The sequence below is a fragment of the Bos grunniens genome, chromosome 5 (genome assembly GCF_055505025.1).
Source record: "Bos grunniens cultivar Pamir isolate PY7600 chromosome 5, Bosgru_T2T1.0, whole genome shotgun sequence".
Classification (NCBI taxonomy): domain Eukaryota; kingdom Metazoa; phylum Chordata; class Mammalia; order Artiodactyla; family Bovidae; genus Bos; species Bos grunniens.
In genome coordinates this window covers 105,937,091-105,954,747 of record NC_141169.1, presented here as the reverse complement: position 1 = coordinate 105,954,747, position 17,657 = coordinate 105,937,091, and the positions used below count along the sequence as shown (strand labels likewise).

At 46.6% G+C, this 17,657-nt stretch overlaps 1 protein-coding gene across 1 annotated transcript in view; it reads right to left on the bottom strand.

Moving 5' to 3' along the window:
* ANO2 (anoctamin 2) overlaps nt 1–17,657 on the bottom strand; it is a 335,785-nt gene that overhangs the window by 67,138 nt on the left and 250,990 nt on the right. The window contains exons 15-16 of the mRNA XM_086404358.1: nt 13,303–13,377; nt 2,401–2,596 (exon numbers count right to left, since the gene is read on the bottom strand). Of these exons, the coding sequence (XP_086260484.1) occupies nt 2,401–2,596; nt 13,303–13,377 (271 nt within the window). The remainder of the gene's footprint in view (nt 1–2,400; nt 2,597–13,302; nt 13,378–17,657) is intronic.

The window sequence follows — 17,657 nt, the reverse complement described above, 5'->3', positions numbered from 1 at the left end:
GTCACGGGCTTCTGCTCAGTCCTTGAACCACCAGGACCTCGTCACCTCCAGATGGTGTGTCTTGTGCCCAAGCCCACGACTGCTGTTATCCTGGTCACCAGGAAGACAATCTCCATCTTTATCTATCACTGTGGAGCCCATCCATCACACTCAAGGCAGTCAACAAATTCTGTCTTTTGTCATAAATATTTGTGGCAAGATGGACCTCAGCTAGGCCTAGACCAGGGCCAGTCCAGGGACCTCCCAGGGAATGAGTCTTCCATCGCCCAGCTTTGCAAGAAACACTCAAGAACTCTTGGGGTTGTTTACCCCAGCTGTTTGCACCTGGTGAGCAAAGCACATGGTCACCACCTCCTCATGCACCAGGAGACCAGGGGCAGGATGCCAGACGGGCATTAAAGCCAGCGTGAGAAGGCAGAGGGAGCCCCTGAGCTTGGCAGGACCCTCATTCCACCAGGTACCTTATCCTCAGTTTCATGTTCCTTACAGGCCTGGGGGCTCTGAAACCACACCTCTGCCGGCAGGTCGGCCGGTCACCCTGCTGTGTGTGAGCGTCTCATTAGCGTGTGAACTCTGCCAGTAAGAACAACTCTTGTCTTTGGATCTCTTTGTCACATCTTCCAGTCACTCCTGCATCATGGCAACTCTGCGTTTTCCTGGTTCATCCCCCTCTCTCTCTCCTTTTAAGTTGGCTGCACCCGGCCTTAGGTGGGACACATGGGACCTTCAGCTGCGGCATACAGGATCTTAGGTGCAGCATTCGGGGATCTAGTTCCCTAACCAGGGATCCAACCCAGGCCCCCTGCATTGGGAGTGTGGAGTCTTAGCCACTGGACCACCAGGGAAGTCCTTCCCTGGTTCATTTTCACATTTCCTCAAATCCTTTGGTCAGCAGGCAGGGTTGAAACCACGAATGCATAAAAGCTTGCTTTAGCCTCTCCTGTGGCCTACAGAATACCTTGCCTGATGGTACTCCTTGAAAAAAAAAATCTGAATGCGTGAGTGAAAAGAGAGATACATTTCACCCATAAATGCACCAACCACCGTGGGCTAAGATCTACTAGGGAGCAGGCTGGGGAGGAGAGAACTGAGATGTCAGGCGGAAGGGCAGTTCTCCAGGGCTGTGTGGCCTGGCTGGAGTGAGTGGCAGAGACCTTTCTTGGTCATGGAGCGTCCACAAGCTTCCACACGTTTCCAGCCTCTTCCTGATCAGGCTGCTTTTAGCCAGCGTGCTATGGGCAGAGGTGATGAACCGTCCACCACTGTGACAGCCTCCACATGACCTTTCAGCACTCTCTGTCCCTAACAGGTGCCCACTGCCATTAGTGAAACCTTTCTGAAATTCTCTGCACCCCCAGGAAAGGCTCCCTTGAAGAGGGGGGTTATCTGGTCAAGTGTCCTCTTCCAACTTGATAGCACATTAAAAACATCCCTTCACGAATTCCGCTCCCCTGAGGTTACTGAGAGGCTGAGACCATTGGTCGCTAGACTCAGTGAGGGAAAGAGATGCCTCCAGGCCACCCAGGATAAAGACAGTGAGGAGAGGGTCTCAGCTCCCTGCAGCCCCCTCCCCGCCGCGTCCCATCTAAGAAGCACAAGTGCCGGAAAGTGGTGCTCAATCAACAGCAGCTTGTGGCTCGAATGACACGTCTGAACGCTGAGGCCACTGCATTTTTCTCACTGGCTGGGAGCTTGGGAAGCCCGATACACTCCTTTGAAGTCTGCTCAGAGCCTGGGGAATGCATGGATTTGTGGGGGCCTCTGACAATATGGGGCAGATAAGACCCTCTTGGGCTCAAGTATCAAGAGACTTTCCCAACTTTGTAAATGTTGCTGGGAAAATAAGGAGAAAGAGAACGTGGCCTTTTTTTTTTTTTTTTTTAAGCAGGAAGTGTTGAAGCCCTTTTGCTTCTAGGTTAGGCTAAAAAGAATAGCATGCTTAGTGGCTAAGTTGTGTCCAACTCTTTGTGACCACATGGACTGTAACCTGCCAGGCTCCTCTGTGCATGGGATTATCCCAGGCAAGAATACTGGAGTGGGGTGCCATTCATTTCCTTCTCCAGGGGATCTTCCCGACACAGGGATGGAACCCACATCTCCTGCACTGGCAGGTGGCTTCTTTACCACTAAGCCACCAGGGAAGCAGAAAGAACAGACCCCATGACTCTCTTGGGGGATACAGAGGCCATCAACTTGGGCCGGGGGACTACTGATTGAGAATATTCCAGGAAGGATTCCTGCCTGGTCAGGACACACCCTGCACCTTCTCGTTTCTCCGCTTCAAGTGCTCTGGACTTCCTTTGCTTTATGTTGGGTCACTGCCGCCAGAAACCCTGCACACACTGAACTGACCTCACCCTAGGGGGTCCCAGGGGAGCATGGGAGGTGGCGACTCCGTACCGATTTTGGTGAGCCACTTGGCCACGGCACCGTAGATCTCGTCCAGAATGAGAATGACCACCAGGTTGATGATGACTGCCGTGGCCGTCACTGTCACCCGGACGTTGGAGCGTGTGGCCTTGTTGAGAGAGAGAGCAGCTGCAGTAGTGATGCGATAGACGATGACCCCAAAGACGATGGAGAACGTCAAGGCGATCTGTTAGGGAAAACAGGGAGAGTCACAGGTCAGTGGACAGCCGCTGCCCACCTACGGCTAGATTCTGTGCCACATCAGGTAGTGTTAACCTGGGGGACAGCAAGGCACTGCCAACCCCGGAAACTCACGCAAATTCCTACACGGGGCATTTTCCAGGAGAGACTGTCTCTCCCTTTTACTAGATTCCAAATGGCCTATAACACACAAGCACACACACACAGAGTAAGGTTACCAGTGGGGGGCAGGGCAATACAGGGGTGGGGAAAAGAGTTATTATGGAATTATATTAAATCATGTGTGTGAAACTTCTGGAAATTGTAAAGCATCATAGAATTTAAAAATTTCTCATTCAATTACAAGAAATTGTAAAATTTGTTGTTTAGTCTCTAAGTCACGTCCAACTCCTTGTGACCCCATGGACTGCAGCACGCCAGGCTCCTCTGTCCATACCAGAATAGAGATTCCCTGATAGTTCAGTTGGTAAAGAACCCGCCTGCAATGCAGGAGACTCTGGTTCGATTCCTGGCTTGGGAAGATCCACTGGAGAAGGAATAGGCTACCCACTCCAGTATTCTTGGGCTTCCCTTGCAGCTTAGATGGTAAAGAATCCACCTACAATATGGGAGACCTGGGTTAGATCCCTGGGTTGGGAAGATCCCCTGGAGAAGGGAAAGGCTACCCACTCCAGTATTCTGGCCTGGAGAATTCCATGGACTGTATATCCATGGGGTCACAAAGAGTTAGACACGACTGAGAGACTTTCACTTCACTTCTTCAATACTAGAGTGGGTTGTTATTTCCTTTTCCAGGGGATCTTCCTGACCCAGGGGTCAAACCCACGTCTCCTGTTTGGCAGGAAGGTTCTTTATCACTGAGAAGTCTTATAAATAAAACTAATCTATAAAAATGTAAAAAAAGAAAAGAAGACAGACACTGAATGCATGGTGTAGGACACAGGTGCTGTGATTCCTTTCATTGGGGAGCTTGCACTCTACTATGGGGCTAAGTTCAACCATAGTAAATACTAAATAATAATTAGTGATGGAGTTGTATCAAGTGAACAGTGTTGTTGTGAACACGACTGACAGTACAAAGGAGCTAGGGAAGAGTTTGTGAAGAAGGGGATTTAAAATGCATATTTTAGGGACTTCCCTGGTGATTCAGTGGTTAAGAATCCGCCTTGCAATGCAGGGGACTCCAGCTTGATCCCAGCAAACTAAGATGCCACATGGCAAGGGGCAACCAAGCCTGCGTGCTGCGACTACTAAGACACGCATCTGTTTATTTTAGTCGCTCAGTTGTGTCCGACTCTTTTCTGCCTCCATGGACTATAGCCCACCAGGCTCCTCTGTCTATGAAATTTCACAGGCAAGAATACTGGAGCAGGTTGCCATTTCCTTCTCCAGGGGATCTTCCCGACCCAGGGACTGAACCCATGTCTTCTGTACTGGCAGGCGGATTCTTTACCACTGAGCCACCAGGGAGCCACTGGAGCTATGAAGACCAGGAGCCACAACTAGACAGCCCACGCACAACAACGAAGGATCCATGTGATGCTACGAAGAGCCTGTGTGCCTCAAGTAAACCCAACACAGCCAAATAATATGTAAAAAATGGATAAATAATATTTTAAGAATTCACAAATTAGTTTAAAAATCAAAAATAAAATACATCTTTATTGAAAGGCAACAAGGAGCCATTGAAGGTATCTGAGCTGACAAGGGTTAGAGGCAGAGCTTTAGGGGGTGGGTACGAAAGGTGGCTTGAAGGAGAAAAAAGGGAAAGAAATCCAGGGTGAGAATTTTATTTTATTATTTTTTTTTTCAGGATGAGAATTTTAGACTCTTGGTCCTCAGGGTGAGCAAAGCATCACTTTACCAGGCCATTTAAATGGGGGCTGTTGGGAGTCCCTTGGACTGCAAGGAGGCCAAAGCAGTCAATCCTAAAGGAAATCAACCCTGAATATTCATTGGAAGGACTGATGCTGAAGCTCCAATACTTTGACCACCTTATGGGAAGAGCTGACTCATTGGAAAAGATTCTGATGCTGGGAAAGACTGAGGGCAGCAGGAGAAGGGGGCAACAGAGGATGAGATGGTTGGACGGCATCATTGGCTCCATGGATATGAATTTGAGCAAACTCTGGGAGCTGGTGAAGGACAGGGAAGCCTGGAGACCTGCGGTCCATGGGGTTGCAAAGAGTTCAGACTTAGCGACTGAACAACAGACGACAACTGGCACAGAGGTCTCTGGGCACTATGTTTAGAAGGAGAGTTTTTTGTTTGTTTGTTTGTTTTATTTTTAAACTTTACATAATTGTATTAGTTTTGCCAAATATCAAAATGAATCCGCCACAGGTATACATGTGTTCCCCATCCTGAACCCTCCTCCCTCCTCCCTCCCCATACCATCCCTCTGGGTCGTCCCAGTGCACTAGCCCCAAGCATCCAGTATCGTGCATCGAACCTGGACTGGCATCTCGTTTCATACATGATATTTTACATGTTTCAATGCCATTCTCCCAAATCCTCCCACCCTCTCCCTCTCCCATAGAGTCCATAAGACTGTTCTATACATCAGTGTCTTTTTTGCTGTCTCGTACACAGGGTTATTGTTACCATCTTTCTAAATTCCATATATATGCATTAGTATACTGTATTGGTGTTTTTCTTTCTGGCTTACTTCACTCTGTATAATAGGCTCCACTTTTATCCACCTCATTAGAACTGATTCAAATGTATTCTTTTTAATGGCTGAGTAATACTCCATTGTGTATATGTACCACAGCTTTCTTATCCATTCATCTGCTGATGGACATCTAGGTTGCTTCCATGTCCTGGCTATTATAAACAGTGCTGCGATGAACATTGGGGTACACGTGTCTCTTTCCCTTCTGGTTTCCTCAGTGTGTATGCTCAGCAGTGGGATTGCTGGATCATAAGGCAGTTCTATTTCCAGTTTTTTAAGGAATCTCCACACTGTTCTCCATAGTGGCTGTACTAGTTTGCATTCCCACCAACAGTGTAAGAGGGTTCCCTTTTCTCCACACCCTCTCCAGCATTTATTATTTGTAGACTTTTGGATCACAGCCATTCTGACTGGTGTGAAATGGTACCTCATAGTGGTTTTGATTTGCATTTCTCTGATAATGAGTGATGTTGAGCATCTTTTCATGTGTTGGTTAGCCCTCTGTATGTCTTCTTTGGAGAAATGTCTATTTAGTTCTTTGGCCCATTTTTTGATTGGGTCATTTATTTTTCTGGAGTTGAGCTGTAGGAGTTGCTTGTATATTTTTGAGATTAGTTGTTTGTCAGTTGCTTCATTTGCTGTTATTTTCTCCCATTCTGAAGGCTGTCTTTTCACCTTGCTAATAGTTTCCTTTGATGTGCAGAAGCTTTTAAGGTTAATTAGGTCCCATTTGTTTATTTTTGCTTTTATTTCCAATATTCTTGGAGGTGGGTCATAGAGGATCCTGCTGTGATGTATGTCAGAGAGTGTTTTGCCTATGTTCTCCTCTAGGAATTTTATAGTTTCTGGTCTTACATTGAGATCTTTAATCCATTTTGAGTTTATTTTTGTGTATGGTGTTAGAAAGTGTTCTAGTTTCATTCTTTTACAAGTGGTTGACCAGATTTCCCAGCACCACTTGTTAAAGAGATTGTCTCTAATCCATTGTATATTCTTGCCTCCTTTGTCAAAGATAAGGTGTCCATATGTGCGTGGATTTATCTCTGGGCTTTCTATTTTGTTCCATTGATCTATATTTCTGTCTTTGTGCCAGTACCATACTGTCTTGATAACTGTGGCTTTGTAGTAGAGCCTGAAGTCAGGTAGGTTGATTCCTCCAGTTCCATTCTTCTTTCTCAAGATCGCTTTGGCTATTCAAGGTTTTTTGTATTTCCATACAAATTGTGAAATTACTTGTTCTAGCTCTGTGAAGAATACTGTTGGTAGCTTGATAAGGATTGCATTGAATCTATAAATTGCTTTGGGTAGTATACTCATTTTCACTATATTGATTCTTCCAATCCGTGAACATGGTATATTTCTCCATCTATTAGTGTTCTCTTTGATTTCTTTCACCAGTGTTTTATAGTTTTCTATATATAGGTCTTTAGTTTCTTTAGGTAGATATATTCCTAAGTATTTTATTCTTTCCATTGCAATGGTGAATGGAATTGTTTCCTTAATTTCTCTTTCTGTTTTCTCATTATTAGTGTATAGGAATGCAAGGGATTTCTGTGTGTTGATTTTATATCCTGCAACTAACACCTATCCTGCTCAAACTCTTCCAGAAAATTGCAGAGGAAGGTAAACTTCCAAACTCATTCTATGAGGCCACCATCACTCTAATACCAAAACCTGACAAAGATCCCACAAAAAAAGAAAACTACAGGCCAATATCACTGATGAACATAGATGCAAAAATCCTTAACAAAATTCTAGCAATCAGAATCCAACAACACATTAAAAAGATCATACACCATGACCAAGTGGGCTTTATCCCAGGGATGCAAGGATTCTTCAATATCCGCAAATCAATCAATGTAATACACCACATTAACAAATTGAAAAATAAAAACCATATGATTATCTCAATAGATGCAGAGAAAGCCTTTGACAAAATTCAACATCCATTTATGATAAAAACTCTCCAGAAAGCAGGAATAGAAGGAACATACCTCAACATAATAAAAGCTATATATGACAAACCCACAGCAAACATTATCCTCAATGGTGAAAAATTGAAAGCATTTCCTCTAAAGTCAGGAACAAGACAAGGGTGCCCACTTTCACCATTACTATTCAACATAGTTTTGGAAGTTTTGGCCACAGCAATCAGAGCAGAAAAAGAAATAAAAGGAATCCAAATTGGAAAAGAAGAAGTAAAACTCTCACTATTTGCAGATGACATGATCCTCTACATAGAAAACCCTAAAGACTCCACCAGAAAATTAGAAGGAGAGTTTACCAGCCACTTGACCTGGAGGGCCAGCCCTACTTCCTTTTTCCAGAACCTAAGAACGACGAGACTCCCTCTCCCCTCCCATCACAGTCAAGGAGGGGCCGTTTCCACGAAGCACAAGGATGTGAGGGGCAGAAGGTGGAGGGGATCGGCTAGGTGTGTGACCTGCTCAGGTCAAGGCTCTAATTCCTTTCCATCGGTAGAGTCTTCTTTCTTGAATTCTTTCTGCAAAAGGAGGCGGTTCAAGTCACATCCCCTCTGGGTGGGGAAGGAGGGGTGGATGCTGGCTGGGGAGGATGAAATGAAAAACATGGGGAGAGAAAGAGCCAGGTGAAAGGTTCCTGTGAGAAAACACACTGCCCTGGACTGTGGTGTCCCCTCCCTAGAAAGGAGGGGAGGAAGAGGGTAGGGGATGGGGGTGGTGAGGGGAGAGGAGGAGGGTGGAGCCTCTGGCCCCTGCAGCCCGTGAATGACACCTGGGTGGGCTGCGCTGGAGAATGGGTTGCAGATGTGGCCACGTGCAGAAGTCCCGGGCCACCGGGGGTGCCGGTGACAGCCTCAGCCGTGTACTGTGCATCCTCGTGTGCTTTACAAACATGTGTCTGTGGACGATGGTGAGAAAAAGGGGCCCCTCTGTAAGGAAGGCAGGATGGCAGCGGCCCTCGGGAGAGGGAAGCTGTGTGTGTGCAGGGGGTGGGGGGGGTGGGTGGAGGAGAGGTTAGATGAGAAAAACACTTGGTGGGAGGCCCCTCCCCTGATGGGGTGTGGGCGGGGTGGTAGAATCTCAGCCCCCAGGACCGGGGAGGGATGAGGACCCTGGACATAGGGAAACCTGGACATGACATCACTGCCCACCAACAACAGAGACATCCCACCTCCCTCTCCTCTGGGATCATCACAGCCAGACAGCAAGGGCCTGGAAAACATGCTGTGAGATTCTTTCCCCTCAAAATCGCCTTTGCAGTGAAGGCCAGTGATGGAAGCATTGATGCAGCAAAGTGGAGAGACCAGGGCATCGAAGAGTGTGTGTGTTTGTGTGTGCGCGCACACACCTAGGGCTAGGTGTACAGAGAGGATGGGGGAAACAGCCATGGCAAAAACATCCCCTCTTTTGGGGTCCTAGGGGTGGGGAGGAGACCAGCTTCCACCTCCTTCTTTAAGACGCCCCCCTGCCGCCAAGCTGAGGACAGAGCATGCTTCCTGGTCACCCAAAGTGTGGTTTGGACCCCGCCGTCTCGCCTGTGAGCTTGAGAAACAGGCGAATAGTCTAGACCTACCGGCTCAGAATCCTCACTTCTTGAGATTCTTCCTCTTCTAGAGGCCCTGCTCCACTCACTCAGGGAACCCCTTTTCCCCACCCTCTCTCCTTCTTGGCTCCACCTTCATGCCCCTCTTCAGCACCCAGATGCTGTGCTCTGCCACCCCAACTTCCCTGGTCTTGATTTTCCATCCCACTCTTCTGAACCTCTCCTTTGGTGTCTCCCACAAACACCTCAAGATTCGCAATTTTCAAGTGGGAAGAGCTTGGAGAGCACCGACCCCATGCCAGGATCAATTTGCAGGTGAGGAAACAGGTGTAGGAGGTGATTTGCTCAAGCTCACAAGGCACATATTACAAACCCAGCTCCCAGATCATGGTAGAAACTAAGGAATTTCAGCCTTTAGGGATCATCCACATCCAGCCTTTGATCTCACAGACAAGGAAAACGAGGACCAAGAAGCAGCAATGGGACTGGTCCGAGGTCCGCGAGATACATGGCAAAGCCATCATCATCAACAACAACAGTTGATCCACAGAGGGAGAATGGACACACGCCCACGTATGGCTGAGTTGCTTTGCTGTCAACCCGAAACTAGCATGACATTGTTCATCAGCTGTACGCATAGTCAACAAAAAGAGTACAGAATGCAGCGCTTGGAAACAGCAGAAGGATCTCTGTTAATTTCCAAGGCAAACTATTGAACATCACAGTAACCCAAGTCTATGCCTCAACCACTTCAAAGAAGCTGAACGATTCTATGAAGACCTACAAGATCTTCTAGAACTAATACCAAAAAAAAGATGTGATTTTCACCATAGAGGATTGAAATGCAAAAGGAAGTCAAGAGATACCCGGAATAACAAGCAAGGTTGGCCTTGGAGTACAAAGTGAAGCAAGGCAAAGGCTAACAGAGTTTTGTCAAGAGAACATCCTGATCATAACAAACACCCTTTTCCAACAAACCAAGAGACGACCCTACATATAGACATCACCAGATGATCAATACCAAAATCACATTGATTATGTTCTTTGCAACCAAAGATGGAGGAGCTCTATACAGTCAGTAAACACAAGACCTGGAGCTGACTGTGGCTCAGATTACGAGCTCCTATTGCAAAATTAAATTGAAGAAAGTAGGGAAAACCACTAGACCATTCACACATGCGCTAAATCAAATCCCTCATTATCATACAGTGGAGGTGACAAATAGATTCAAGAGATTAGATCTGATAGACAAAGGTCCTGAGGAACTATGGATGGAGGTTCATAACACTGCACGGGACACAGTGACCAAAACCATCCCAAAGAAGAGGAAATACAACAATACTCCAATATAAAATAAAAAGCTAAAAAAAACTCTAGTGTAATACAAAATATGTTCTAATCACTACATCCAATTATCAAGAAAACAAAATAGCTCTCACATTAATTGCTTTAAGCATAGCATAATGAATAATTAAAAATTACAGACTAATGTTTCAGCAACAGGCCAACAAACAGTGACTTTATCTACTCACAGATTCTACCCACATTTCCCATGGTCATTTTGAAGAACATGCCTCTCACTAAATATCACTTGATTAAGGCGAGATATTACTGAACTTTAAGCTAATGCTTATAATAACTCAATTAATCGGATGAATGGTATTACATATTCATAAAATATCAGTATTAAAAAACCAGCTAATCCATGTGTGCCCTCCTGATTTCATTATTGCAGCCACACCTACTTTAGCATGATTTCTTATAGTAACCACACGTGCCACACCTTTGGTAGATACAATTTAGTTCCATCCAGGATCTGAATTCTTCTCTATGGTTCCAAGTTCAACCCAGGACTTTGGCACCAAATCCAGCACTCTTCTCATCACTCTGGCTGTGTTATTGATTTTGTTTATTAAATTCAACAAGTGTTTTCTGACCACTTACTGCACCATGTGAGCTGTATTTCATGTTTGTGATCAGGTCCCCCAGCTGGACCAAAAGGGGAAATTGATCATGTACTTCTCTCTGTGCCTTTTGCAACTACAGAGAGGTGCCTCCTGCATGGAACATGTTTGGTAAAGATTTGCTGACCCTCAGCTCTGGCAGTTTCCCCCTCCTGCACGTGGTCACCTATCATGGCCTCTGGGTCTCTTGGTGGGTCTTTTTTAATACATTTTTTTTTGGCCAATTCCCTGACCAGGGATCAAACCTGTACTCCCTGCAGTGGACACTCAGAGTCCTAATCACTGGACCACCAGGGGAGCCTCTTTAATACAATGTTTAAACTTTACTTTCCATTTACAGTTATTACAAAATATTGGCTGTGTTCCCCAATTGCACAGTACATTCTTGTGGCTCTTAGTGTTTGAATTCCACAATCTTACATCTGGATACAGCCAAATTGCAGTGGAAGCCATGTTATGGAACCCAGAGTCCTAATTTCACACGATGAGAGACACAGGAGGGACAGCTAATCTGGTCCCTACCCTCCGGGACTTGCATTCTGAATGGAAGTTGAGAAGACCATGGCACCCATACAATAAGGGTGCTCCCTTGGAAAAGGGACTGGCTACCCACTCTAGTATTCTTGCCTGGGAAATCCCATGGACAGAGGAGCCTGGAGGGCTACAGTCCATGGAGTCATAAAGAGTAGACATGACTGAAACGACTGAGCAGGCACACTGAGACCCTGCACACTCCCTAAATTGTCAGCATCACCACCCTTGGATCCAAACAGACCCAGTGTTGTGGCTGTTTTGAAACTTTGCAGAAGAAAGAAGAATGCAAAACTGTCACGACCTTGATCTTTACCACATACCCCTGACCATAGTCCTGGCTATAAGACCTCTTCCTACTCCCCAGGGAAGGGGGCACAGTTCTTGAGGCGCAAGACTACTGTGCTCCCTCTCTGCCTGGCAAAGAAATAAAGCCACTTTCTTCCTTCTTGGAAGGACAGATGCTGAAGCTGAAGTTCCAATACTTCGGCCACCCGATGAGAAGAACTGACTCATTAGAAAAGACCCTGATGCTGGGAAAGATTGAAGGCAGAAGGAAAAGGGGATGACAGAGGATGAGAAGGTTGGATAGCATCACCAACTCGATGGACACGAGTTTGAGCAAGCTCCAGGAGATAGTGAAGAACAGGGAAGCCTGGCGTGCTGCAGTCCCTGGGGTCGCAAGCAGTCGGACACAACTGAGTGACTGAATTGAAAGGTCTCCATATTTCTGTTCAGCATCCGTGAACACAGAACAAAGATTTTGGCCTCAAGATGTGATGCCTTTAAAGAGTTTTGAGCAGAGGAGTAATGTGATGTGACCTAGATTTGGAAAAGATCAGCAGGCTGGGGCCAGAGTAACAGCAGGGAGCTGAGTTAGGAGGCCACTTGATAATCCAAGTGATGGAGGAGGGTTTCTGATGACTGGTCTCTGATATACAAACATGAGCCAATGGTTATCTTGGGCGTGGGAGGAAAGTTTAGGCACCCTGCTCTAAAGGGAGGGAATTGCCTCTGATAATCCTCCCATAGAAAAAGAACACAAAAAGAGGATTCAGTCAAAAAGGAAAGGAGCATTAGCTCCATACTCTGGGTTGGAGAAGAAAGAGAAGCTTCATCTTTGTCCAGCCAGGCCTCTTCCATGGATGAGGAAGATGAACGCTGCACTGCACTTTTCTTGGCTCTCATCACTCCATGAAAAATACCCCCAACAGATGACAGACTGGCATCGCTAAAAGCCTCCTCGTGGTCATGGTCGTGGCATCTTCTGCCAAGGGTTAGTCACTACGGGTAGAAGAGGAAATGATACTGGATACTCAACTTCATTGCCAAAGGTGCCCTGGGCTAATTCTGTAACAATAAAAGCCACTCTTTTACAAACATCATCCTGACCCCTTTATTTCAAATTCCACACCTTGTTCTAGGGTAATGCCAAGCCCCTTCTGGAGACTGGATTTTTTTAAAAATGAAAAAAAAATGGGGGGAAAAGTTAGCATAATATAAGGATTAAAAAAAAAACAAATTGGTAGGGGGCTATATAATTTATTATCCAACTTGGAATGCATTTTAATAATTTTATTCATCTGTTTATTTTTGCCTGTGCTGGGTCTTCATTGCTGTGCAAGCTTTTCTCCAGTTGGGGTGAGCAGGGGCTACTCTTCGTTGCATTGTGTGGCCTTCTCCTGGCAGTGGCTTCTCTTGCTGCGGAGCAGGACTCGAGGCACAAGGGCTTTGGCAGTGGCAGCGCGTAGGCTCAGGGTCACACTTCCTGGGCTCTGTGCACCACAGGCTCAATAGTTGTGGTGCACAGGCTTCCCAGCATGTGGGATCTTCCTGGACCAGCAGTCGAACCCGTCTCCTGTCCCTCTGAGAGGACCATGGCTTCATCTTCACTAGCCCCTCATCATCCCCACAACATCACAGACTAACACCCCCAGCATTCACACAGCAGGATCCCCATGCACATGGCAGAACCAGGTATTCCCACCAGGAAATTACCATGAACAAGATGGAGGCGAAGTTCATCAGGTAACCTGGGAAACGATCTTTCCAGGTCAGCTTATCTTCATCGTCCTGGGGAGAAACAGGAGAACAGTGACCATCACATGCTGTAAGTAACAGATATAAAATGTCCCTCAGTTTTCCATAAATGTGTATATCATTCATCACTCTACTTAGAGACGTTTTTGGTCTCTGATGCCTTACCTTCCACATCAACAACAGCTCTCCTAATTCTGTGACTTCTAGATCTGATTTCAGCCTCACACTGGGCTAAAGTTTCAGTTCAACCGCTCTATCTGCTGTGCGATCTTTGCTGTGCCTCTTAACATTTCTTTCTATTTCTTCATCTGCTAAATGGGCACAGTCATGACCCTCATCCTGACTCATGCACAAGATGGTTTTATTTGCTTTATTTTAATGAGAAACACACGAACGTGGTAAAGTGGGGGACAAATGATAGATACAAATGACCACAGAGCAGCATCCTAGAATAGATCATCATTTATATCAGACATCACCACTGACCTCAGATCCCGAGTGTGCAAATTACCCACAATTTTTGTTCTTCAAAGAACCTGTACGTGTTGTTATTTGTTCCCTCCAAAACAACTGTTCTCCCCTGGTCACAAAGGCAGACAACTCAAGGTGCAGGCTCAGCTGAGGCCTTGCTATCAGTCTGGCTGAGAACCAGACTCCATCCAGTTCACCCCCTGCTCTCTTGGGACCTCCATATCCCTGACCACATCTGCCTTCCCTGCCCGCTTAGATCCCTCACCTGGTAGGGTGAAGCCCACCAGGTACGAGGGGTAAAGACCTCTGCCAATTAACTGCCACATAATTTTAGCCTGGGCACTGGATTTGATGCTTTTGAACTGTGGTGTTGGAGAAGACTCTTCAGGGCCCCTTGGACTGCAAGGAGATCAGAGAAGTCAATCCTAAAGGAAGTCAACCCTGAATATTCATTGGAAGGACTGATGCTGAAGCTCCAATACTTTGACCACCTTATGGGAAGAGCTGACTCATTGGAAAAGATCCTGATGCTGGGAAAGACTGAAGGCGGGAGGAGAAGGGGACGACAGAGGATGAGACGGTTGGATGGCATCGTCGACTTGATGGACGTGAGTTTGAGCAAACCCTGGGAGATGATGATGGACAGGGAAGCCTGGCGTGCTGCAGTCCATGAAGTCATGAAGAGTCAGACATGACTGAACGACTGAACAACTGGATTTCTTTGAGCTGCCATTCTTTACAATTAGAATGGATATAGTGCCCTGCCAACTACAAGGTTGCCTCGAAGGCCAGCTAAACCCATGCTGGGGAGGATGCAGTGGAAACGGCAAAGCCCTCCACGCTGGCGAGGTAGGGCTCCTGCATTTCTGCAGCCTGTCTAACTCAGCAAGCCAGCATTCCAGGCCCCTTTCTGCTTCTCTCTCCCTCCTCACCAGATTTCAGAACACACCTGATCTGACTCTAGCAACAGTGCCATCTAGGCTTTGAAAGCTTGTACTGTAGGCTTCCCCAGTGGCTCAGCAGTAAAGAATCTGCCTGCAATGCAGGAGACTCAGATTCGATCCCTGTGTCAGAAGATCCCCTAGAGGAGGAAATGACAACCCACTCCAGTATTCTTGCCTGGAGAATCCCACAGAGGAGCCTGGCGGGCTATAGTCCATAGGGTCGCAAAGAGTCAGACATGACTGAGCGACGAAACCACCATCACCACTGTAAGTGAAGGGCCTTCTTGGCCTGAAAATCTTCCTAAAAGCCTCTGTGAGCCAACTGTGTGCAGACTTTGTGGCCATGCACAGTGGGGAGACAGAGGACAGTGGATATAGTCACTGTCCCCAGGGGGCTCCCTGTTTAATGGGATGGGAGTGATATGGGAGGAATCCCGTGCCAGTTCAGGAATGTGGGTTATCCTGGGAGTGAGCCTGGGTGGGATTTGAGGAAAGGAATGGTATATCTTTCTCAAGACATGTCTGGAGCTAAGCATAGGGCTGAGGTGACTACAACGGGCTGGAAATAAGCATTAACAGCTCGGTGGTCTGTAATGACCTAGAGGGGTGGGAGGGAGGTCCGAGAGGGAGGGGATAAATGTATAAAGTGAAATGTTAGTCATTCAGTTGTGCCCAACTCTTCAAGACCCCATGGACTATAGCCCACCAGGCTCCTCTGTCCATGGAATTCTCAAGGCAAGAAACACTGGAATGGGTAGCCATGCCCTTCTCTAGGGGATCTTATAGCTGATTCACTTCAGTCTACAGCAGAAAATAACACAACAGTGTAAAGCAATTATATCCCAATTTTTTTAAAAAGAGCTTTAAGGCTGGAGTCATTCAGTGACCAACGCTCTCATGTACCCATGACGTCAACAAGGGATGCTCGGTTTCTCATAGGCTCCGATAGGATCAGGTCTCCAGACTCTGAGCCCAGCAGACTTTCCATCACACAGTGAGAACAAGGTCACTGCAGGTCATGACCATCCTGCACAGGTGGGACTATAAAAACCTATTTCTGTTAGGACTGAAGCAAGTCCTCTAAATGAGGCCAGACATCAAAAGGGACTAGTATTTCTTTCTCTCTGCCTTCAGTACTCATTCTTTTTTTATTTGTTTTCTTTTTAATATTTATTTATTTATTTGGCTGTGTCGGGTCTTAGTTGCAGCCCACAGGATCTTTGCTATGTCAGGTAGGATTTTTCATTGCAGCACATGGATTCTCTAGTTGCAGTACACAGTCTCAGTACTTGCGGGCACACACGCTTAGCTGTTTTGCAGGTGGGATCTTAGTTCCCTGACCAGGGATAAAACCTGCATCCCTTGCATTGCAAGGTGAATTCTTAACCACTGGACCACCAGGGAAGTCCCCAGTACTCATTCTTAATTTCAATCACACTAGTGGTATCTTGGCTTCCCAGGTGGCTCTAATGGTAAAGAATCTGCCTGCCAATGCAGGAGAAGCAAGAGACTCAGGTTCAGCCCCTGGTTCAGGAAGATATCCTACAGAAAAAAATGGCAATGCACTCCAGTATTCTTGCCTGGAGAATCCCATGGACAGAGGAGCCTGGTGGGCTAAAGTCCATGGGATCAAGAAGAGTAGGACACGATTGAGCACAGTGGTATCTTACTTTAAGATTCTGATTAGAAAACTGACGAGGGGTGGGTAGATGATAACTCTGTGGGGATTATGAAAAGAAGTCTAGGGTTATGTGGGGCTCATCTGGAGGCCTCTCTCATTATGATTACAGTCTGGATGATTCTCTGACTCTTTTCCTGCCTTCTTGCCTGGGGATGAGAGGTTCTGCCTTGAGAATCAGCAAGCCAGGTGTGCTCAGAAATGCCAGCAATGAGCAGGGAAGGGGAAGCTCCAGTTACAGGTTCTGTGTCTCCAGTTCCTCCCCAGTGGGGCTCCCTGAGTAGGGAGCAGGGCAAGGAGAGATAGAAAGACCTGTGCGTGGTCCAAGAAATCAGGGGAAGGGGCAAGGAAGCAGTCAGTGAGGATGAGACTGGGCTCAGAATGGTCCTCAGGGACAAGATGGACAGTTTTAGAATAAATGGGAGAAAAGGAAGTGCAAGCAGAGAAGTAGGAAACACAGCCCCAGATGAAAAAGGCTCTAAAAATAAGTATAATCGTAGAGGATGACTAGCAAACCCAAGGGCGGGGCCAGGGGGCAGAGAGGGTTTTGGCCAAGGTTCCTGCCAAGTGTTATCCACCTTCTTAAGGCCAGGGATGAGGTGCATTCAGACCAGCCTCTATGCATGCTAAGTCACTAAAGTCATGTCCGACTCTTTGGGACCCCATGGACAATAGCCTGCTAGGCTCCTCTGTCCATGGGATTCTCCAGGCACCAATACTGGAGTGGGTTTCCATGCTCTCTTCCAGGGGATCTTCTTATCCAGGGATTGAACCCCCATCTCTTGCATCTCCTGAGTAGACAGGTGGATTCTTCACCACTAGCACCACCTGGGTGGATGCTAATTACAATCTCCATTCACTGACACAGAAAAGATGTGAATATTCACGGCAAAACACCATCCAGTTAACTACACTCCATGTAAAAGTCACACAACCAGCTCATGGGATCATAGAAGGACTTGGAACTTGAACTTCTGAGTTCAACTCTTGGCTCTGATACGAGTCAAGTGGCCTTGGGAAATTCCCAGAACTTCTGTTTCCTCATTTGTAAAGTAATTATATTCCTTATCTGTAAAATGCATAAACGGTAACATCTATTGTGCCAGATTATTATACCATGTATTTTATATTAAGTAGCCAACCCATGGAGGGGCCAAGCCAATGCACATGCACACACAGGTAAGCACGAGCTCTCAGAGTCTCCCTCTTTTTAACACGGA